At 35.3% G+C, this 24,805-nt stretch overlaps 1 protein-coding gene across 3 annotated transcripts in view; it reads right to left on the bottom strand.

Annotated features, from left to right (window-relative positions):
* LOC138710638 (uncharacterized) overlaps positions 1-24,805 on the bottom strand; it is a 46,707-nt gene that overhangs the window by 8,487 nt on the left and 13,415 nt on the right. For 2 of the 3 annotated variants that reach the window (XM_069841674.1, XM_069841675.1), the window contains 7 exons: positions 22,359-24,081; positions 20,375-20,453; positions 16,965-17,023; positions 16,230-16,340; positions 12,446-12,586; positions 12,256-12,293; positions 6,188-6,272 (listed from right to left, as the gene is read on the bottom strand). In XM_069841674.1, the coding sequence (XP_069697775.1) occupies positions 6,188-6,272; positions 12,256-12,293; positions 12,446-12,586; positions 16,230-16,340; positions 16,965-17,023; positions 20,375-20,429 (489 nt within the window). In that variant the 5' untranslated portion in view covers positions 20,430-20,453; positions 22,359-24,081. Of the gene's footprint in view, positions 1-6,187; positions 6,273-12,255; positions 12,294-12,445; positions 12,587-16,229; positions 16,341-16,964; positions 17,024-20,374; positions 20,454-22,358; positions 24,082-24,805 lie in introns of those variants that run through there. The other variant, XM_069841673.1, reaches the window with a different exon arrangement.

Raw genomic sequence — 24,805 nt, 5'->3', positions numbered from 1 at the left:
TTCGGGTAGCTCAGTTGGTAGACCAGCTGACTACGGACTGGAAGGTCCGGGGTTCGATCCCAGGTGGTGACAGGATTTTTTCTCATTGCCAAACTTTCAGAATGGCCCCGAGGTTCACTCAGCCTCCTATAAAATTGAGTACCGGGTCTTTCCCGGGGGTAAAAGGCGGTCAGAGTGTGGTGCCGACCACACAACCTCATTCTAGTGCCGAGGTCATGGAAAGCATGGGGCTCTACCTCCATGCCCCCCAAGTGCCTTCATGGCATGTTACGGGAATACCTTTACCTTTTTACCTTTTTACATTTCCTATTTCACTTGATTGCGTTAGACTAGTTTCATGACTTTGAAGTGTGTTGTTTGCAGAGTGTAGAATTCCAAGAACTTTGTTCATGAGCACCAAACAGAACCCAAAATTTTTATTTACCGCTTCATTCAGTAAGCCTGTATTTACTGCAATATCCTTATAATCGAATGGTCTATTTTCATTTGCTTTCAAGAACTTGCGTGTTTTGTGACGAAGTGGAACATTTTCAAAACTACTTTAACAACATGGAAGTGATTTTAACACCATTGCTCCAGCAGTGTCACAAGGTGTTTACCTTCATATAAATTTCTAACATAATATTGTACACTGACTAAATAAATTCTGGATTTCAAGATCTTTTATTATTTGCACAACTACTGGTACTATATGCAACTGATGGTTACAGCAATGGACACATGCAATTTCTTTCTTCAGCATATTTTGTACTATTGCCTGCACACATCCTTTCTCCCCACATATAATATTTTCATCTTGATTACACAACTTTGAACACTATATCACTTAAGAATATAATATATGGTGATTATAAACTTAGTTCAATATTGACCTCTGCAGTGGCTGAATGGTCAGACATTCAGACTGTCAAGCAGGTGGCCCGGTCAGGTCTGGGATTTTTTTTGTGACGGACAAGGTCGCACTTGGGGTTTTTCCCGGGGTTCTCCTGTTTTCCCCCAAATTTGGCATTTACATCATTCCATCACCATTTCTCCATTTCATTATCATTCTGTAGCATTCCCGAAGGGGACACATGAAGGGGGTAGCGCAATAGATCTGAACAAGGTCGCAGTATTGGGCTCCGTTAAATTCAATTCAATAGTTCAATATTAACACGTGAACGTAATCACTATATTTTATATTCCTAATATAACATTTGCACCATCATAGCATTGGCTTAGGAGAGATTTCAAGTTCAAGTTACAATTATTTAAACGATCAAGTGCTGAATGTGCCAGAGACTCAGCAGCGCAGTTTGTAGCAACTTGTATAGAAAGTATTTGCTCTTGAACTTCTCCACTTTTCACATAACGGTACTATCTAATTCCTAATGCAATGTTTTCTACCATGTTTTTATTGCATGTTCCATCCATGAATAAAGTGTACCAAGGAACATCTGCAGTAATCACATTTACTGCTACATTTTGTCTAACTATATTAGCCATTCGGTCAATAATATTATTTTGAATTACTGGTGGTAAGTAATTGGCATTTTTTGGCATTTTCTTTGCAATTTAAGCAAAATTTTGGTATTTTCATAGTACCTATATGATCGCCATGCTCGGAACCACAGCTTAAGATGGTTATTCAGTTTCCTGTTGTGGTCACCTCAGACTGCAGTGGTGCTAAACTGTGCTGTCATCTCGCAAACAAAGAATGTACTTGTAAATACATACACACAGTACGATTTTTTAGTTACTGTAATCAATTATCATCAAGTACGATGTGTTGTTTTGCACATTACATTACATACATGAATTCGATGTTAAGAAAAATTTTAGGGGTTGCTCAGCAACTCTTGGAACCCCCCCCCCTCCCCCTGGTTACGGCCCTACATACTCAGTACAAATTTTACCAATACTGGTATCAAAGTACCAAAACTTAAGTTTTCCTTTATCAATCAAGTCAATAACAAGAAACCATCTTTCAGCACTCATAACTTTTTCCTGAAAATTTGTATTTTTATCATGGCAGTAAAGCTCCCTAATTAAAAATATTTCTGAGTATATATCACCAGTAAATAAATATGTTCTCAACAAGAGAAAGTGATTCAGCTAAATTTAAGAAACATTTAGAATCGTGTGAATTTTTCAGTGTAACATACAATTTTAGAGAGAACGTTTTCATTGCTAAAATTAAGCAACTTATTTATATAACTTGTACAAGCTTTGTACACATTATAAAATTCTTTTGTAGACATTTGTCATTTGGATTACATACTAGTCTATTTAAACATTGAAGCATCTAGTATCCAAAAAAAGAATCAGCCATGGTGACCTTTTAAATTCTTCATTACTTGATAAACTTCACAGTGTCTTAGTGAATTTTTTTCTAAAGAACTGTTCTTTTGAAACATGCCTGTTAAATGTTGCTAAAGTATAGGAAGATTTCTGTAACAATTTTTTATTCTCACGAGTCTAAATCTGACTTACTACAATGAAGTTCTTTTTGGGCAATCATCAATGCTACTAAAATAGAAAATTACACTAGGGAGATTTTTAAGTGAAGATCATTTAATTTTGCTAATGTAAATTTAAATGTTCAAAATAATTATCATTATTCATTACTAACTGAAATAGCTAAAACAAGGAACATTTGCTATATAGTACTAGTACCGGTACCTATTTTATACCATGCACGGAACAAAAAAGAAAAATATCGTACTATTCCTTGAAGAACCGTATGTCTGGCAACCTTAACCGGAATAATTGCAATTATATATTTATTCATTACTTCATTCATTTATTACATAAGTGATCCTTAGTGAATTGCTTTTGTACCCAGGAGAATATATATGAAACTTTGTAATGTGGCAGTAATTATATATATGTATATGTTGCTTAATTACAGAAAATTCTATTAGTATAAGTAAAGAATAATAAAATAAGTATGCAAATTTAATTTAATGGGAACTAAACAAACTTACACCTAAGCATAACCCAAATACTGCTTAACTTTTTTTTTTAAATTGAAATAATTTTGGTATAGTTTTAATTTTTATTGGTAGAAGTTTTAACACTATAGGGCTACTACAAAAGAAATAGACAAGTTTGAAGTCCTATGAAACAAAAATTATTCATGGTACCTGGAAGCACTGTGCACTGTTTTGTAGAGGAAGTCTTGAGGTTTAGTTTGTGAACTCATAAATGTTGTTGTTGTTTTCTAATGCCAGGCGTTTGACAATAAAGTCATTTGACCTCTTGCACTCCAATATTTTTCAAATATATTATCATGACTAGCCACTGAAGCACAGATTTTGAGGTGTTCCGAATCCATTTCTTGGTTTGAGTTGCACAATGGGCAGTTAGGGGACTGATATATTCCAATTCTATGCAGGTGTTTGGCCAAACAATCACGCCCTGTTGCCAATCTAAATGCAGCTACAGACGATTTTCGTGGTAAATCGGGAATTAACTGTGGATTTTGATGCAGAGAGTTCCATTTTTTCCCTTGGGATTGTGTTATCAAATTTTGTTTGTTGAAGTCTAAGTATGTAGATTTAATAAATCTCTTCACAGAGTAATACGTAGATTTAGTAACAGGTCTATAAGTAGCAGTGCTGCCCTTCTTTGCTAAAGCATCCGCATTCTCGTTTCCCAGGATTCCACAATGGGATGGTATACATTGGAATACAATTCTTTTATTGAGTGATAATAATTGAGAGAGCATTTTAGTTATTTCTGCTGTTTGAGATGAAGGTGTGTGTTTAGAGACGATTGATAGAATGGCTGCTTTGGAGTCTGACAATATAACTGCATTCCTAAATTTATTGATGTGGCATAGAAGATTCCTGAGACATTCATTTATTGCAATGATTTCACCATCAAAACTTGTTGTTCCATATCCAAGAGATCTATAAAGTGAGAAGAGACAGCACGTAACACCTGCACCGGCACCTTGTTCTCTGGAGATCAAGGATCCGTCAGTGTATAAATGAAGCCAGTTTTGTGGAGGGTAACAATTGTTTCAGCATTTCAGTGTTTACTTCTGATTTCAGTATTTCTTCTGTTAAATTTAGATTATATTCTATATTTAATCTAAATTTAATCTAAATTTAACAGAAGAATTACTGAAATCAGAAGTAAACACTGAAAGGCTGAAACAATTGTCTTTAGAGACAATTAATATTAATATTCAATGTGTGATCCCTGCGTCACAGGACACACATCAAGACGATAATCACGTTCAATCCAAACATGTACCAGTAACATAGCTGCATCGACACTTGCCATGGTTCTTACTTCTGATACGTTCTTTCATTTCATCTAAATCATGTGGAAGTGAAGGGACGAAAACTCTGTCTTTGACAAATTCCCAAATGAAAAAGTCACACGGCGTGAGATCAGGATTCCTTGGTGGCCAATGTGCAAGAATGTTATTGTAGTCTGTAGCACAGCCAATCCAACGCTGTGGTAGAATTTTATCCAGATAAAGTCTAACATCTGTGTGCCAGTGTTCCATCTTGTTGGAAAATAAAGTTTTCACTTCCCTCATTCAGTTGGGGCATCAACCAAATCTGTAACATATAGAATTATCTAGGTCCTATTACTGATTTTTCTGCAAAAAAAGAAGGAACCATACACTTTCGTGTGGGATACTGCACAAAACACACTCATTTTGGGAGAGTCTCGCACATGTTCCACCACAGCCTACAAATGTTCAGTTCCCCATAGTGAAACATTTTGTTTATTCACTTTTCCACTCAAATGGAAAGTTGATTCATCATTGAAAATTATTTGTTCACCGAAGCCATGGTCTTCTTCATTAAATTACAACATTTCTATGTAGAAATCTTGACGTTTGACCTTGTCTTCTTCATGTAAACGCTGCAAAAGTCATTTTCAATCGCTTCTGCAAAATTTTCTATACAGTTTGTTGTGGAACTTGTAATTTCAAGCTTGCCCTTGCTATCGATTTCTGTGGACTTCTTGCGTAAGCAGCATGAACACGTTGAACTTTCTCTTCTGATATGGGCGATCTTCCTGGGTTCTTTCCTTTGCACAAACAGCCTGTTGTCTCAAATTTTTTGTGCCAATCATAGATCGACTATCTGGACAGTGGTGGTTTTTGAAAACGTGTTCTAAAATGTAGCTGGACTGTCATAACTGTTGCTACAGAATTTGTTTTAGCAAATTGTAGCAGACAACATGCTTTTTTCACAGGATTCGCCATTTCTGCTATTTCTGCTTCTGCGACAACAATCACATACAGAATTACCAACTACAACACTACCATTAATTGTAATCTTATTGTTCATGTTATAGTTGTAATCCCCTGGTAGAGGGGCAGAGAAGGCCTGACGGCCTTATCTCTACCAGGTTAAATAAATAAATCTAATCTAATCTAATCTAATCTAATCTACCATGCAAATTTTCAGTTTCTCAAAAGAGCACTGCAAAATGTATGTTGATATCACACATAGTTTTTGTTTTATAAGACTTCAAAATAGTCTAGTTTTTGTTTTATAGGACTTCAAACTAGTCTATTTTTTGTAGTAGTCATGCATTTTATCAGATAGAATATACGCAACAGTTATAATATAATATACATAACAAAAATGTGTCACATAAATTGCAATTGTTATTAGTCATCTGGAAAAGTAGCATACTCTCATGGAGCCATTACATGTGATTAGCAACAATAATATACCGTATTTGACACACGCGTCTTTTACATTTAATACTACAAGGATGGGAAGAGTGAGGATTTCGAAAATATTGGAGATTTTACATTTCACTGTAACAGCCTATCTATTATTAAAACACCCCAAAATTCCGCATAATTGGAAAGTAAATAAAATATATATACATTAATAAATTCATTCATTTCACTCATAGTTTTCTGTCAAGGGCAGATCTTTCACTGCAAACCCAGCATTCTTCAATCTTCCCTCTTTTTTCGCCTTCCTCTTTGTGTCTTCATGTCCACAAACGATTCATACATCTTAATGTTGTCTATCATCTGATATCTTCTTCTGTCCCGAACCATTCCTTCCAGTGCATCCTTCGACAGGCAGTCTTCATCCACTCTTTCTAGCACAGCTGCATTTCTTATTTTGTCTGTCTATTTCATATTCTTTGTGTCTGTCTGTATATGTGTGTGTGTGTTTGTGTGCGTGCGTGCTTGTGTGAATATGTAGAAACTTACAACAGGTGTGGGAGGTCGATCTTTGATGCTGAGCACATCTTCTGACTCTACTTGTATCTCTTCAAGCAGCTTCGCAGTGCCAAAACTGAAGGAAAAAGGGACGCAAAATCAATTGTAATGATATTCTTCGGGTCAAAAAGATTATACATACCAGTCATAGGCGCTGACTTTTTCGAAATATTAAAGGGGAGGCAGTACTGTGCGCAGAAGGTCGAGAAAACTTTAATTGCTATTTCAAAAAAACTTCCTTATATATTTTACAGAAAATAATATCGTCTGATTTTTCATATAATAAGTATGGAAATTGCTAAACCCAAGGTGATTTAAAACAACGATCCTTATGTGGGGATACCAGGATTTCAAAATAAAAAACCGGGACACTTGGTTGTATATACACAAAATATCTTAGTATTAGGAGCTCCAGATATAGTATTTTCACGGATAAATCATACAGGATTTGGATTATTACCTTCTTTATTACTCCTTTAATTAGCAAGAAGTAGGCTAGAGCAGAAAGAGGAGCAGGTGAGCAAGATCCGTGTAAAATGTTTTCAACAACAAAACTGACTTGAAGCCTGTTTTTCTCTCTTTGGTTCACATAGTTTTATTTGAGAGAAAATCCTCTCGATGGGAACATTTGAACTAGGCAGGCTCAAGTGGAAGGATAACAACACTTGAAAATCTTTATTGTAAGTCCAGAGTGACTGATTGGTGGTGGCAAATGAGGTTGAGCCTCAGTCACTCGGTTTACATAAACTCAAATTTTGTGTTTTTATATAACATATGAAATTAGTTATTTGGATGAGACATATAACGTTGGTTGTAGAAGTATTTGAAAACTTTGTGATGTTTATAAATAGGCCTAGAACCGACTTGCAGTAAAATTTGTTCCTGAGGCCCGAAATGTTCTGGCCAGATCTGGCTTCTGCATTTCATATGTTTTCACGGGTTTTGAGATTGCACTCGGAAAGTTGTAACTGAAGCACATCTCTTGTAGCCTCGTGGCCTAGCCCATATTCACCCACCCATCTGCTTTCACTTTTCCCATTCATAGACCAGTCTCTTGTCAATGACCATGTTAAGGTAGTGATGGGGTGAGAATAGCAGTGGTGACCTGTCTTCCTAAGTAAGCCACAAATAGCATAAACATTCTCACTATCTAGGAAGCACGAGCCCACACTGTTCTCTCCTCTCATGTCTCAGTTTATGACTTATGTGAGGGTGTTGTAGAACTATTGTATTCGTACAGTAGTGAGTATGGTCCTGTGTTATTATGTGTTTCGGGAAAATAGAAACCGAATGATATGCGAGAAATAATGTTGATAATTAATTCACTGTTACAGTATCCTTTATCGAGAAGAAATAATAATGAAAGAAGGAAGTTTTTAAAGACAGGTCTACGTCATCAATGATAATTTTTCAGTAAGATAATCTTCAAATGCGAGCTTTCAATGCATCCTGGTATGGGCAATATAAATGATTATGTATGTGGAGCGAAATAAACTTCTCTATTGGCAGTGCTTGTTGCTGTCGAAAGAAAGAACATTTTGGTCTACTGAGGGCTTAAGCAACCTGAAAAATATTTCCAGCGGAATTTCAACACATTCTTCTTCAGTCGCACATAACATAACGCAAGGTTTACTTATGAAAAAGTTTCCTGCCAGTCTACTATAATACTCTCTGATTTCTTCTTCAGTCACAAACATTTTCCAAAGGGTGAAATCATAGAAACATTTATCTTTACTGATGAGAGACTTGGCTGCAGGCAGTGTATCCTTTAGCATTATGTTGGATTCTCTCACATTGTCCCAATTCAAATCGCCAAAGCATTTATCAGTTTATTTTTATGAACTAGTCCATTGGTGCAGTCCACTCTGATATACAGCACAGTCAGCTGTTTAGAAGTTCTTGAATTTCTTCCTGAAAATATTTTCAGTCACCTCCACTTCATCTTCTATGCTCCTCACCATCTTAAGAAGATCACTGTTCATGAGACTTACTTCTTCTCTTGATTTAAGTTTCAACAGGATACTTTTTATTGTCTTCATCACCTCAGAATCAGTTACTTTGATTCTTTCAATGTTTAATATATTAGTTTCTGAAAATATTACAAGATGACTTTGTAAAAAAATTACTTAATCTCCCAAAACGGCTGCAAAAGGGTATCTATCGGATACAGGGGGGAGAGCCATTAATCCTTCTCATTGAAGGCTTTAAGGAACCAACCTGGACAAATACCCAATGTCTCATCCCTACCTTCCCGTGGTGCAGCTGTTAGTAAGCTTATTTTTACAAGCTGAACTAAAGGGAGGGGCTACTCATCAATTAGCACTGGTCAGCTTGATGAGTTAATAACTGAATTTGGTATAATTTTCCTCTATTCAATACATAATTCCCTCTTTACTCTTTCCTATCTAGTCCTTTGACTGAACTCTTACTTTCTTAGACTTCGACGGCATTAGAGCATTCGAGGCCTAGGGGTTCATTTCACTTTCCTTTCTCCTTTTTCTACTTTTCTGTTCCTAGTGCTGACCTGTTATGGCACTAAAATCGTCCTCCAGTGGCTTAAGGAGGGAAAGCTGGTGATCAACAAGATCTCCCAGCTAGGTCCAATGGACTCGTCGATCAACAGCAGGTGTGGTCCTCCAGACATTCTGGGGGTTGTGTGTGAATGAAGTAGCCACCAAAACGTTAAAATATGATGTTCACTTAAATCGGCTACAAATTGCCATTTTCACAGTGGCTGACCATGATAATATCTTTGAAAAATATTGGAGTGCAAGAGGTCAAATGACTTTATTGTCAAATGCCTGGCATTAGAAAACAACAACATAATCTCTTGAGTCCGAAAACATTTGTTGTTATATTTTTAAAGTTCAGTATAATTCTACACTTCAAAAAAAGTCACTGACATAGGAAAATGCTGAAAAAATCCTGCAGGTTAAAGGTGCAGGTGTATTATACTATCATAGTCATGTATGAAGTATGGTATAGTATACTATACTCTCATGACTCAGGAGGATAGACAAAATTCTCTTTCTTCTCAAAAAAAGAAAAAGGCCTGGAGAGAAGCGGGGGTTTAAGAATTATCAGTATGCACTCGGCTTCTTTCACGAAAATCGAGACATTTAGCATCCTGATTGGACTTTGTTGGGACACCATGACAAAATTCCTAAAAACGAGACTATCCCAACTAAAATGGGACATCTGGGATCCCTACCTTCTGCACTATGTTTTCCCTTTCACTGTTTTGTTCACCCTTTGTTGATCCTTGCAAAGATGATGAACATGAGTTTTTTTCTTTCTTTCTGAGGAGGGCTCGAAGGTTTGCACCATAGTCTGAGGCTTATTGTGCCAAACTCCTTATTGTAGGATGATTATTGAAGTCCTTAGGACCGCATTTCTGTAAGTAAATAATTCACTGCTTGATGCATCTTATCGATTCAGCTACGACATCCAGGTCTGATGGAGTCTCCCTCTTGATATTCCGCAGCTTCCTCACATCGATGATATCGTGCACTATGTACTACTGCATCCTGCATTGACCTGAAAACTGTAGCATCACAGATACTGCGACCGACCATGATGCCATCTGTCCAAGGGAGCTGTATGCCAACTAGATCCCTGGTCTGCTGTAGTCTGCTATGACAGCCCCTTTGCCTCCCTGGGATCTATGCAGCTCCACCAGACAGGCGACACCTTTAGGCGAATCATGGCACCATGTCCGTGGAGTCTTCTGGTCGACCCGAAACTATTGAAGGGGATAGACGGAGTTGAAATTAATGGAGGCTAAATGATTTCGAGGTCCAGCGTCGAAAATTACACAGCAATTCTGCTTCAAATGGTTGAGGGGGAAACCTCGGAGAAAACCCTAACCAAGTACACTGGAATCTGAAAGCATAGCAGCCGTTAGTTTCGTCTGTAAAACAGAGAGTGCGCATGCGCGAGCATATACTTATAGTACTGCTTCTACCCACTGCGTGACGTCACTCATGCTTGTAGATCCCAGGCGGGAAGTGTAACTTGTCTCAACCAGGATTTGAACCCGGGCTAGCTCGTTTCACTGTCAGACATGCTAACCATTACTCCACAGTGGTGGACACAAGAGCTATTAGTTTCAGCCACTGCTGCTACAACCTAATTTATCCCGTTTCCGTTCATTGTAGTTATATTTTGGACAATATTCTTTATTCAGAATTTACCCATTACGAAAAGTTAGATTGCAATCACTGATCACTTAACAAACACACACCCAAGACGATGATTATCACAAGAAAGGATCACTAAAACTGAAGGTTGATAACGGTTACTTTTAAATTTCGTAACAAATTTAATTGTTTATGAAAAAATGTTTAATTTGTTAACTGATATTATGCAAAAATACAGTCGAATACATTGTTAATTGAACTGTTAATTCCCATTATTTCCGATGTTGTTCGATTATAATAATTGATAGATTTGCACTAAATTGAAAAAAAAAATGTGGATCATAGACAAAGAAGTGGAGTCACCATTTCATCAAGTGTGGGAATTCACCGATCTCAAATGCAGGAGGAAAGAAACGAAGGAGACATTATGAGTTGCGTCGTTAACATGGCTATTGTGACAGCTGACCCTCTCTATGGATTTTAAATACTAACCATTTTTGGCTTATGTTCTACTTAATCTTTCAAACAAATTAATTATGTTTTTAATCTGAGGAATGTCCACCGCTGTGCAGTAATGGTCAGCACATCTGGCTATGAAACGACCGAGTTAAAATCCTGGTTGGGACAGATTACCTGGTTGGGATTTTTCCCTCAACCAATTGAAGCAGAATTGCTGGGTAATTTTCGGCGTTGGACCTCGGACTCATTTCGCCATCATTAATTCACATATCATCATTACCCATACAATAGCCTGGTTAAGTTCACAGTGTAGCGTGCTGTACTTGTATAAGAGTGCGGCCGTTCGGTTACCTAATCATTCACAAGAATAGGAGTGGTAAGCACAATAAGCCTCAGGCTGCAGTGTAAGCCTTCGGGTCCCTCCTCCATACAAAGAGGAAAAAAATCCGATGAATATCTCTTCAAATTACGTATTTAGAGGGGCGAGTTCCCTCTATTCATTTTATTGGGGGGCGACGCCCCTGACTTTATAAGTAGTGGGGACGAAAGTGCCTTGCCCCCTCTCAAAGTCAGTGCTTATGATACTAGTAGGTAATTTATAATTACACATTTGTTATTCATATGCAAAAGTTTCAGGAATACTTGCAATTTCTCTTCTTATATTGTCTCTAAGTTCGCCTATAGTAGTGTGGGGTTGTTCCCATATACTTTATTATGTTTAGTGTTTTCTAGGTATGAAAAACAATTTCGTCAAAAGATGTCGGGAATGTGTGAATGCAAACGGACACTGTTTTGAACAACTCCAATAACAAGGTTAATACTTATTGCATGTTTAGTCAACAGTTCAAAGACTGGTTGGAACCACATAAGTGACACCAATAAGATATAACTCATGAGGCAACTAAGTCAGGAGATAATGGGGTTGAATGGTCAGTTTCTTTCGCCCTCTATTGCATACATCTATTTCACTAATCAGACTTAAGATGTATATAAACAATTGTTCTTCCTCTGAAAAATATCGTCAAGTGAGATATACTGTCTGATAATAATAGATGTATCATTCAGAACCTCAATTAGAGTTAATAGTTATTATGAAATAAAAACATAACTTTGTGAATGCTATTACATATTAATCAAAGTTAAGAGTAAAAATATGAGGGACAGATAATGACGTAGTCTACGTCGACCATGCAAGCATGTCTGTTGTGCGCGTTCCCAGCTGGGAGCCGAGCTGAAGGCTTTGTACGGTTTTTCTCTTTTAGCCCCTAGGCAGTCCCCAATCATACGTCTCAATGGGTGACTATTTTATCTTCGAAACATATTGCTTTACTTATATGGTGCATACTTATCAGATCCCATCAAAGAGCAGTTTGCAACTGTTTTGGTATAGATGCCAAGTTTTATGCTTTTGCAATTACATATTCTATAGAATACAATCATAAGGGGAGATGAAACTTTTACCTTACTTGTCGATGCAATTTAACAGCACTCCCTGATTCCTGAAAAGGTAACAATACATTTTAATAAAAATATTATTATTATTTAATGAGTTTATGAATTAACAATATTTTATCATAAAATATATAGAATGCAATGCCATTACTGACGGTATGTGCATGAATTTATAATTTATCGTACTGGTAGTACTTACATACGAATGACTTCTAGACCTAATGCGCAGTGGTCTGGGACTTGCAGGCCTCATGATTCTTTTGTTACTACTTAGGTGACGCCCAAGGAGACTACTGCTCACACTTGCACTTCTTTGTTCTTCGACAAGTTTAGTAACATCCTGTAAAATAATTTCGTCGTTATCATTACCATTAAAACTCTTTATAAGTCTTGAGTGCTTGTTATTGATCTTTATTATACATTTAAGCCCATCAATTCATCCAAATTTGACTCTCACATCTTCATACGCCATCTGATTTCCTAGCAACATTAATGTTTATCATTCACATCACAGTAATACAATATTAGTTACCATACTTACATAGTTATAGGCAAACCGGATTGTATCAGTCTATGCATGCGTGTCAGCAGAGAGGAAGAGAGTTCCTCAACTCTGTTCAATAGAGCAGGAGGAAGAGCATTCTCCTTCTCTCTCTACCGCAGACGCACTATTCTTTGTCTGTGGAATGTGAGTTTTTGTGTGTGTAGTTCACGTGGTCAGAGTTTGTTTTATATGCATGTAATAAGTATATAGGCCCAGGTTTTATATAATTGTACTGTAATATAGCATTAAAGTGGAATGACGTGGACATCATCAAAATCTTCGAGTGTGCCGGGAGATCTCTTAGGGATCAAGCGCGAGAAATAGTGTACAATGTAGCACAATATTTAAAAAAATAAAAGAAACACATGAAATACAAGATGCAAATATTACACACATGACAAGTGAGGCTACCGGAGTGCAGTGAGTACTGTGACTACAATTCTGAAAGAAGGAAAGGAAGCTGTTGCGAGGAACAAACTCATATTTTATACTCCAACGGGGAAAAGCACGCCAAGAAAGGAGAGAATCGAAGTTGACAGCTTCACAGACAGCACTATTAGGCAAAAAATTCATTTCTTTTATACCAGACGTGGGCATTTAAAGAGATGCGCCGTACTACTCTGATTGCTGCAACACGCATCACCTGTTAACATAATACTCAGCGGTGGATCGCGTGAAGTGTTGAAACACGGAAAGTTAAGCAATTAAGCAGGACAAAAAGATATATACACAGTTTTCTGAATGTTATTTTTATGAATAATGACAATGAAAGAAAACAAATTTTCCAAAACAAATGCAAACTATTTTAGAAAAAGCTGAAACATAACTGTATTTCTAATTTAAACAATTAGTGTAAAAACCTTATAAAATTACATAAAACGTACATTTCCACAACAGTTAAAATATAATGCCATAATCTGAACCTATTTGTTTTGAAAGGGCATCAATCACTAATTTGCATCACTAGAAATTAAAATTAAGGAACTTATGAAAAACAGATTCTTAACAAAATATCAAGCACATTACTAAGAAACAGAAAAAACAACAATTAGGCCATTTTTAAACCTATTACTGTAGTTCTTTGTTGTTGTCAATTTACGTCAATTAACTTATGCCCTTAAAAGAAGGGATTCATTTATTCTTCTTCGTCATGTAAATCAGCAAGTGTTTCAAAATTTGAAGTTATGTCAGACATTGCAATTGTGAGCTGATGGAATAAATTTTCGTCTGAAATGCGTGATCTTGATTTGGATTTTACAATGGCCAAATGAGAAAACTACTGTTCACAAGTATAGGTTGAGCCAAACATAGGAGCAATTTTCATAACAAAACTCCGAAGATGTGGATATTTTACTTTGCAAAGTTGTGTGTATATATGTCATATTTGTGCATTTTCACTTGGTAAACGTGTCATTTTTCAGTCGAAGGTCTAATCTTACACAGTGATCATTAACGGAGAATGAATTAGCAACTAATAGAAATTCATTCTCTAATTTCTTAAAATCACTGAATCTTTCCTCGGTGAATTCATTTATTACATTTTTCAGTATTTGATAGAAGTGGCGATTTTAAAGACGGAAAATGATAAAATTCTCTGTGATTTAACTCCATCAGAAATAGACGCATTTGTGACACAAACAGCTTTAATTCATCGTACATGTGTACGATATTTTTATCTTTTCCTCTCCCACCTCTCGTCTGTCAATTCATTTATCGTTTCACCATGGAAAGGAAACGCATTATGATTATACCGTCGGTTTAAGTCAGAAATATTACTTCTGAGAAAAAGGCGTAGGCCTATGTATTGTACATACTGCATATGTATAAACTTAGAATTGGAAAATAAAATAAAATTAAAAAGAAATAACTTACTCAAATTAATAATATTTTGAGGATTCAGTTTTTTCGGAATAAAAATGCCTTTTTCTCAGACGTAATATTTTTGACTTAATGTGTTTTGCTTGTAAACAGACGATATTATTGCGTTACTACTACTTACTACCCACCACCATCACCACCACCACAACCACCACCACTATTATTATTACTATTATTATAAAAAATAAAATAAAGAATTATGTTCTATTAAAACGACGCCTTTTCATAATGTCGCTGAAAGTTGCTCTTCTTCACTGCTAGTAAAATTTTGTAGCATAATAAGCACCTGACACTTTCCCCTTCTTCGCAACAAAAGAATCCATTTTTACATTATTTGTGGAAATAATATTTTTCGACTTTTTTGTTTCAGGAGTTTCCTTAGAGAGCGAAATTTTTTTACAGAAATCCACCGCTGAAAGCCAGTACCTCAACCGGTCTGACAGGTACCCCGGTATGGTGAACAGCTAGGGGTGTGGAGGGAGACTGTGTACTGGTAAATATCTGTACCTTCTTACATAAATAGTTAATTAATACAGATACCGGTACAGTACGCAAAATATTTTCCATTGAAATAAACATTTACATGCAAAGAGGACCAAGGTATAATGGTAAAATAGTCAATTTATGTGTATTCTATAATATTATATGTACTGGTAACATCATTTCACAAGAGCCATAGTAATAAGACTTAGTATACAGGGCGATTCAAAAGGTTATGCACAAACTTAAGGAGCTTATAGAAGGGTCGAAATACAACTTTAGAAAAGGAACTTATGGTCTAGGAAGTAATCCTGGGTCAGTGCAAGCTTAGGAATGCCAGGAACTACATAAATGGGCAATCACACATTTAAGTTAAGCAAAGATAATATTTACTCAACACTTTTTTTTACAAAAGTTATTCAAATTGGCGACAGGCATAACATCGTCGTAGGAAATTCTGGCGCACTCTACCAAGTATACCACACATCTCACGAACCTCATCAAATGCTGCAAGTATCCTGGTAAAAAGTGTTTCTTGGTCGGAAGCTGGTGTCTCATGCACGAAGCTTTTGATATGCCCCCAGAAGAAGAAATCAAGAAGTGTCAGATCAGGGGAGCTGGGTGGCCAATCAATTGGATCTTTTCTTCCGATCCAATGCCCGGGATATTTGTCATTTAGTATGTCACGTACTTCAAGAGAAAAGTGTGCAAGTGCTTCGTCTAGTTGCATCAACATCTGACAACGCACGATAAGTGGTACATTCTCCAACAGTTCTGGAAGAACATTTCGTATGAAGACCTTATACCTCACCCCATTTAAATGTGGTGGCAGTGGAACATCTTCATCATTTCATAGTATATCGAACCAAGTGCCTCATTGCAAAGTAAGCTTACATCTGCAATGTAGTTCCTGACATTCCCAAGCATGTACTGACTCAGGATTACTTCCTAGATCATAAGTTTCTATTCGAAAATTGTTGTATTTCGACCCCTCTATAAGCCCCTTAGGTTAGTGTGCAACCTTTTGAATCAGCCTGTACATATCGGTACATGATATAATTCAGCATATAACAAAAATTACCTTTTCTCCTTTGCTGCGAGCATTATCCAAAATCTGTGCCACTTTTTTCTCAACATATTCTGTGATGGTATTTTCAAGGAGAATATTTATTACATCATTCACTGGTCTTGGCTGGTAAAATCATATAAAAAAATCACACAAAAAAGAAAAGCGTTATTAATATATTCAATTTAATAATACGGTTACAACTTTGACAGAAATAGCCCTAATTGGAGGATAGATGACGAGCTACAGTCACTGTTATGTACATTTTCATCATCATACAATATTTATCTGGCTTTTCAATGACGTAAACAGCGTTTTCTCTTTCATACTTTGATTTCATAATAGGCTATTTAATAAAGACGAGTTAAAAGCACAAAATAATCACAGCTTATAAAGTTATTCAGAACACTAAAACATAAAGACAGTTTCTTTTAAAGGTAGGGAGGAAAAAAGAGGTTGTAGTACAACATAAATTCACTCCACCTTCATTTCTGCGTTTAACTTTAGTATAGGTAATCTAATAAGTTTAAAAACGGAATGTATTTGCATCATTACAGTACCACATTCACATTCTTACATTTTTCGATATATAATAAGCCTTTGAAATGAAACAATGTAACTGTATGAAATTTCAGTTACCAACCAATATTAACATAATTATCATGTATGATGTATATATCTTAACATATAAAGTAGGCCTAATTAATACTGAAGTTAATTAGTCGAGTATCAGTAGTGTTCATATCTTACCACTTCCGTTATTCTCATTAAATTCTCTTTCGCTCCTTGGAGAACATAGATGTCTTCAACTGAAAATGTAAAGTATCAGTAAAAGATAGTACAGTATCAAAAAAAAAAATAGTGTAGTTAGTTCTGAAGATGATTTCTACTAAGCTTAAACTAGTCAATTAGGTGTTTATAAACTTAGTTCAATATTAACACGTTGAAAGTGATAACCATAAATTATATTCCTAGTGATATAGTGCTAAAAGTTATGTAATCGAGATGTATAATTTATAGTGATTCGTGAAGCTCTTTTCATTACCGGTACAGAACTTTTGTAATCCTGTCCATTTGCAGACTATTTCTACATATAGTACTTAATATCAATTACTGACACCGTACTGTACATAAAATGTCTAGAATAATTCGTTTTATGCAGAAATGAATGAATTACAAGCAAGACTTTCTAATGAAATTTGAAGAATTGTGTTAATAGAAATAAGCGGAACTGACACAGATGGTAAAGTGTTGGTCATAAATTAAAAAACTTGTAAGTTCGAGTGGAGAGAAGTGCCATACTGACTTCCAAAAATGGCTCTAGAGTTCATTCATTCTCCTCTCACATGAATACCGAGGTTACTTTCCTGCATTAAATCGACAAGAGTGTTACTCACTTCTAATGCTGGGATAATGTAAGCAGAAAGCTCTACTTTCCCGCCCTCTTTATATTTATTGATGGAGACTGTAGCCTCAATGCTTTGGCATCTCTTCTACTCTATTGTTTGTTCTACGCATTAATGGGTTGCCTTACTATGCAAAGACATACAATTGACAAGATAAAAGAAATGGAACATTAATTTTAACACACAATTTCTAAGATTCTATTCAGTGTGTAACATCTGCACAATAATAAAAAGTATATATTTTTAGTTGTATGACATTTCAATAACTTTTGTCATAGCTCGAACAAGGGCCACCACCACTAAAGCTGCCACAGCCTCACTACCAACATCTCTACCACTATCACCACCAATACCACATACCGATACTACTATTATTACTAAGGCCTTCTCTTCCATACCACCAGAAATACAAATACAATAATAGAAATAAAAAGAAACATGGACTGTGAGGGAAAAGAAGGAGCTATGAAGAAGAAATACAACAAAATGCTACTAATGGTTAATGAGTAAAATTATACAAAATCAAACAGAATACAAACAAATCCAGAATATGAATAATTTCACAGGGAGCTATACCTGAAAGCTAGATTTGCAAAATCCAGAATATGTTATAATATTGAAACATGTATAGAAGTAGAAATCTTGAAATCGAAATTTACAGGATCACAATGATCAAATAACTGAACAAATGAGGGATTTGAATCGTTTTGATTTGGTTGTATTGGAAGTAAAAGGGAGTTCAACATAACCATTTTTAGTTGGTTATTTAACGACGCTGCATCAACTACTAGGTTATTTAGCGTCGATGGGATTGGTGATAGTGAGATGGTACTTGGCGAGATGAGGCCGAGGATTCGCCATAGATTACCTGACATTCACTTCATGGTTGGGGAAAACCTCGGAAAAACCCAACCAGGTAATCAGCCCAAGCGGGAATCGAACCCACCCCCAAGTGCAACTCTGGATCAGCAGGCAAGCACCTTAGCTGTTTAAGCTACACTGGTGACCTTCAACATAACAATGATGGACTTCAGCAATATTGTGAAAAATTAAAAAGAACATTAACTTATTAGGAAAATGTCGAAAAGGAACTTAATTAAAATGTTATAAAACAATATTGTACTTTCGTTGTTGTTATATAGAGTCTAACACTGTATGTAAGAAATGAGAACTATACTCAAAACAGCAGAAAAAATACTCTTTCTTGAAAGCACTGACAGACTACAGAAAAACAGATTATAAATACGAGTATAAGCAGTAAATCAGAAATGGGCTGACATCGGCTTGTGCCATTCTTACTAGGCAAAATTCAGTTTTCTTTTTGTACTGGTACCCTTTCCTCCTCTTCCTCGCCCTTAGTGACAAGTAGCCCTATTAATAGTCAATAACAACGTTAGAGTTTGATGAGGAGATAGATTGGAGATAATGTTGTTAGGTAGGGTTTTATGATATAGATTAGTTAGAAGTGCTTCGAGCAAAAAATTATGGTATCCAAGTGAATGTCAGGCCCATTATATATATATATATATATATATATATATATATATATATATATATATATATATATACACTGTATACACACACACACACACACACATACACAAACATGAAAGAGGTTAGAAAGAAGTAATAAGTGATTAATTACATCATATAGAGAAAAACAGTATGGAAATCAGATATGCTCCACAACCACAAATTTATAGGCAGTGGAATGCTGATAGGCTCCTGGCATTCCTTCAAACTGAGGGGGTTTGTTACTAGACGTATCCCTAAATTTCTGTCATTACTTAATTCAACTCTATTTTTATTTTAATTTCTCGCTCTTTCTTGTATTTTAAAACTGATATTAGTTTGAATGGTGAAAGGAAAAGGGGATTTAAATGTGTCTACTTGCTGATAAGTCATGGTGCCCAAAAAAGGTGAGGCCACTATACAATAAGTACGGTACTAAAAACATTAATTTAATATTTATAATTATTACTGAAAAATATATACACAGTTAGGCCTATCTCTTTCTATTTCTACATAGTTAAAGACGTAAAAAAATATGTTTTCAAAGAACGGTATTGAGTTCATATCTTCAAATTCATAATCGACCTAACTAGGTAACAAGATATTCATACTGCTATGAATATATCAATAAAGCACATTCAGAATCATCAATCCTGTAAACTAACTTGCTAAATTTCTTGTTACTGGTGCAAAAAGTTGGCAATCATAGTGAACATACCAAGGGTATTTGGAATCACTAATCTTGTTAAATCCTTGTAACAAAAATTTACAAACCATACTGACAGTACCAGAGGTATTCGGAATAACATTTTAGGACACTCACCAAGAAGCACAGAGAAAATCGTTTCATGAAAAGGAATTTTTTATTTTTATTTTCAATTTTTTTTTAGTTGGTTATTTAACGACGATGTATCAACTACGATTTTATTTAACATCGATGGGACTGATGATAGCGAGATGAAGCCGAGGGAACACCAAGAAAAGGAATTAAATAATTGTATTAATACTTCCATAAGTTTAAGAAGTTGTGATTTCATGAGTTATATTCCATAATCTGTAATTTTTTAAATATATTCGACCCACAAGAAATACGAACTAGGTACTTGTAACCAGATCAAATGAACAGGACTAATTCATGATGACAATATTTTCTGTATACTTTGTACAATGAGAAAGTTAAAAATTCTGGCAACACTATAGTACATAGCCTATTTCGTTACCTTGAGTTCATTCTAAACTTACCCCCAGGTCTGTTTCTGACCAAGTTTAAAGCGGATGTAATAGATTCGGTTATCATCAACTTCTCCTTTTCTAGGTCATGCTATAATCAGAGAAACATTTCGTTCATTACAATTTAACTGAAGAGTTACAATTACATGTCTTTATATTTTATGCCATAGTAATGTATGGTCTTTATGGTTGTGAAACTTGGACCCTCACTTTGAGAGAGAAACAGAGATTAAGGTTGTTTGAGAATAAGGTTCTTAGGAAAATATTTGGGGCTAAGAAGGTTGAAGTTATAGGAGAATGGAGGAAGTTACACAACATAGAACTGCACACATTGTATTCTTCACCTGGCATAATTAGGAACATTAAATCCAGACGTTTGAGATGGGCAGGGCATGTAGCACGTATGGGCGAATCCAGAAATGCATATAGAGTGTTAGTTGGGAGGCTGGAGGGAAAAAGACCTTTGGGGAGGCCGAGATGTAGCTGGGAAGATAATATTAAAATGGATTTGAGGGAGGTGGGATATGATGATAGAGACTGGATTAATCTTGTTCAGGATAGGACCAATGGCGGACTTATGTGAGGGCAGCAATGAACCTGCGGGTTCCTTAAAAGCCAGTAAGTAAGTAAGAAAGAATTTCTATAGGCCTACCTCATTTGAGGAATGGAAGCATTAATGTTTCTTTTGTAACAGCCTGTACTCATGTGTTAGAAGTCTGCAGGCATTCAGGCTGCTACTTTGAAAAATATGAATAACATACTGCACAACAATGCAGAAAAATAGAAAAGTGATCCCTGTATAATATGTAAACTTAAAGACGAGATTAAATAAAATAATTAGAGTTTAAATTTCATATGATATCTTCAGGAAAGCTTAATATAAGAAAGTTTCTGTTAGCACTGTTATGTAGTTTTATTGATGTATATGTGTTTCTTCACGAGAGAGAAAATGAGAGGGATTGTTTTAATTATGTCCTATTATAATGTGTAGTAGATCTACAGTTTAAGCCCTACACAATTCGGTCCGAAACATCGCGGATATGGATGTAACACTGTAAGAAACATGCCCCCCGAAAATGCCTTTATTAAATGATCATATTCTGATATACTGTACCAAGATCAAGCTACAACGGGGGGAGGAGGTAAATGATGTCCCCACAATCTCGTTATATGGGGATTCTATGGTTTTGCTTTGCCCCCCTCCTCCAAGGAAATGGTTCTCTCTCTGCCTATTGTCCTAGGGGAGAACTGCTGAGAATCAATAGACATAACAACATGCACACGATGCTGGCCAATGCTCTTCGAGCTAAAGGACTAGAGGTTCCCGAGCAGATCCACTGTCTTACTGATAACAGTAACATTCGTCGAAATTACATTATCACAATTAATCGACCAAGAGCTGAAGCCGAAACTATCGATCCTACTATTCAGTTCGAAATATCAAATGGACAACCAACTGAAGTCAACAAAGAGAAAAGAGACATATACGAACCCAGAATACCATATATTTCAGATACGTAGGCCTATAATCTAAATTTTATCAAAATGACTGACCTATTTTTTGGTTCACGTGGTACTGGTACTATCCAAAATTTTTTGTTAAATAGCGGGAAACTTATAAATTAGAAAAGTATTTACAGAACAATATTGTAAGACATATTACAAAGCACTCGGTTGCTATTTTAAGAAATCATGATATGGTATTCGAGATTCTTAGGCGACACTTATGAGAAAAAATTATTACGTACCTATTTCATAATTTTAAAAAATCAAATTTTGTGAATTTTTCTATGAATTAAAAATTGTGAGTTATTTATTCTGTGTCAAATGGCAAGCTCGATTTGGGTCAGACTGAATAAATAAATGAAATAGTTTATCTTTTTGTTTTCAATTATTGATGCAAAGTATGCCCAAAGGGTGAGGATACTTTGCACCACTAGTAAAATATTTTGTTTGGGATGGGATGGGATTGAAATTGAGCAATAAATTCTCTCACCTCCTTTCCTTCCCATGCTTTTGACACGGCTTTTTCTAACTTCTTTTGTTTCTTTTTACTTACTGTTCCAGACCTATCTTTCGTACTCTTTGACTTTATATCATATAAAAGTCCTGCAAGTAAATTATAAAAGGCGTAATTAAAATAAAACAATAATAATAATAATAATAATAATAATAATAATAATAATAATGTTGTTGACCAATGCTAAGGATCTTGGATTTCTTCCATTCTCCTGCAGGCATCCCAATAGTATTTGGAGAGCTGTGATGGTAAATCAGCATCTATTTTCTTTATTGCTGGGCATTATAGCAAATGTTCTTTATCCATGATGGAGTTCTGATTTCTACAGAGGGTGCACTGTGGATGCTGGTAGATATTAATTCGATGTAGATGAGAGATAAGCGAAATATAGCAACAGCCTTTTTTCGTGATAAATCTGGGAGGTTATTATTGTTTACTAGAATAATATAATAATAATAATAATAATAATAATAATAATAATAATAATAATAATAATAATAATAATAATAATAATAATAATAAACATCAATAGTAAATATTTTGTACAGAGGGTACTAAAACTAGTTACATCAGGCCTCACTGAGAATTCCAGTCACCAGCTGCTACTGCAAATTACACTTGAACATAAACGTTTCACGTTAAAAAATTAATACAGTACGAATCAGGGAAAAATATTCACTGAAGAGGGAGTTCCCTCTTGCCACCCCTAATAATTCGAATTCTGGTCTTCAGAACCTGTGTGACAATTCTAAGTTGTGCTTTATATTTTCTTGATTAAAATATCAGAGATTGTTTCAGTCTCAATAATACCTGTTCGCGTAAAACAGGAAACCTTGGAGAGAAATAGCAGAGGAAAATTTTGCAAGAAGTCCTTTCACTTAGGGACAGGATTCTTATACAGAGTGGAAGTGAAATAACCTTGCAGGTTGAAAGGGATAATAGGGTAAATGAATGGATTAAGTGCACGGTTAATTAGACAATTAAGTTTAAAGTTTCAGCAGTCTGGCAACATCGATTCTAAAAAACTGTACTCGTATACAGATGTAAGAGGTCAGCGAACTCAGAGAGTCTCCGTACGTAAACTGCCAAGACATTGCCACTCGCCTTGAATTTAGGGCTTTTGAAATTAAATTTACACGAAAACCGTGCATGCTACTGAAATATGCCTGAGGGATAAATTATTCTTTATTAGATTTCCTACCTATATGGACAAAAATCACGATCCTACTCGCAATAGTTACCGGATAAGAGATTGTCAAACATTTGGGAAAAAAACTTTTTTTTCTGAAAAGACTATGAACTTTTCACCAATATGATATTACAGTTTTTTGTTACATACAACATGAGCTATTCACTCTGGAAAAGGCCATTTCACTTCCACCCTGTATGTGCATAAATGTAGAACATGAAATATGCCGCTTTGTTTTTCTTAAGCACTTTTATCGCCTTCGAACATCAGTAATTTGAACTCACGAAACTCAGACCAAATGAAGCAAAATAACCACTAGATAACATTATCAAACATGATGCAAATTATGTAGGCTAACTTAACTTCCAAACGAATAGCCTCCACTTGCAACTTCTTGTTTCGTAATGCTATTCTTAAACGAGTGTCTGTCTCAAGATTTTCTATAATTTTTTTATTTTTCTCTATTTTGTCCCGTTGCTCTTGCTTCTTTTTATTCCAAAATGCAGCAATCTGGAACCAATATATTATAATATTTAATCACTTACTTCCAAAGATAATTTTTTTCTTAATTTTAATGCGAAGAACATTTCACTAAAAAAAAAAGGAAAATGCAAATGAATCCTGTGTTGGAAAGTAGTACAGAGATAAACAATATTTTTAAACTTTTAACAATTAGCCTACTATACACCAAAAGCAATAAATAGCATACCGGTACTGTACCAGTATGGTACATTAATTATGAAGCAATTTTTAAATGTTTCTGCCCTGTTACACAGAAAATAATTGCAATGCTTTACTGTTGTTATATAAATTAATAAACAATAAAATATGTAATATCAGTAAACATCATAAAATATCTTATCATATTCCACACATTACTTCCTACAAATCAAATATTTTCTTTTACCAAAAGTAAAAAGAAGTAACAACAAAGTTATGAATATCCCTACTCTAGCTGCTTCAAAATTTGCATTTACCACGTATTTCAATAACATACAGTATTATGTTGTCTACTTTATATGTTCATTTTGTACCGTATTTATTTCTATTTCAATATAAAAAGTTAGCAAGCTTATTTTCTACTATTCTCAAAACTACTGTCAATTCTGTCATTGCACTTGCCATCTTTTACTCTCAAAAATCTTAATGATATATATACAGTGATTATATTTTGGAGAAGAAGGTATGAAACTGTGCATAGAGTGTAGAGTATATTATAGTGGATGGCGAGATA

The sequence above is a fragment of the Periplaneta americana genome, chromosome 12 (assembly GCF_040183065.1).
Source record: "Periplaneta americana isolate PAMFEO1 chromosome 12, P.americana_PAMFEO1_priV1, whole genome shotgun sequence".
NCBI lineage: Eukaryota > Metazoa > Arthropoda > Insecta > Blattodea > Blattidae > Periplaneta > Periplaneta americana.
This window is presented reverse-complemented; position numbering and strand designations above follow the sequence as displayed.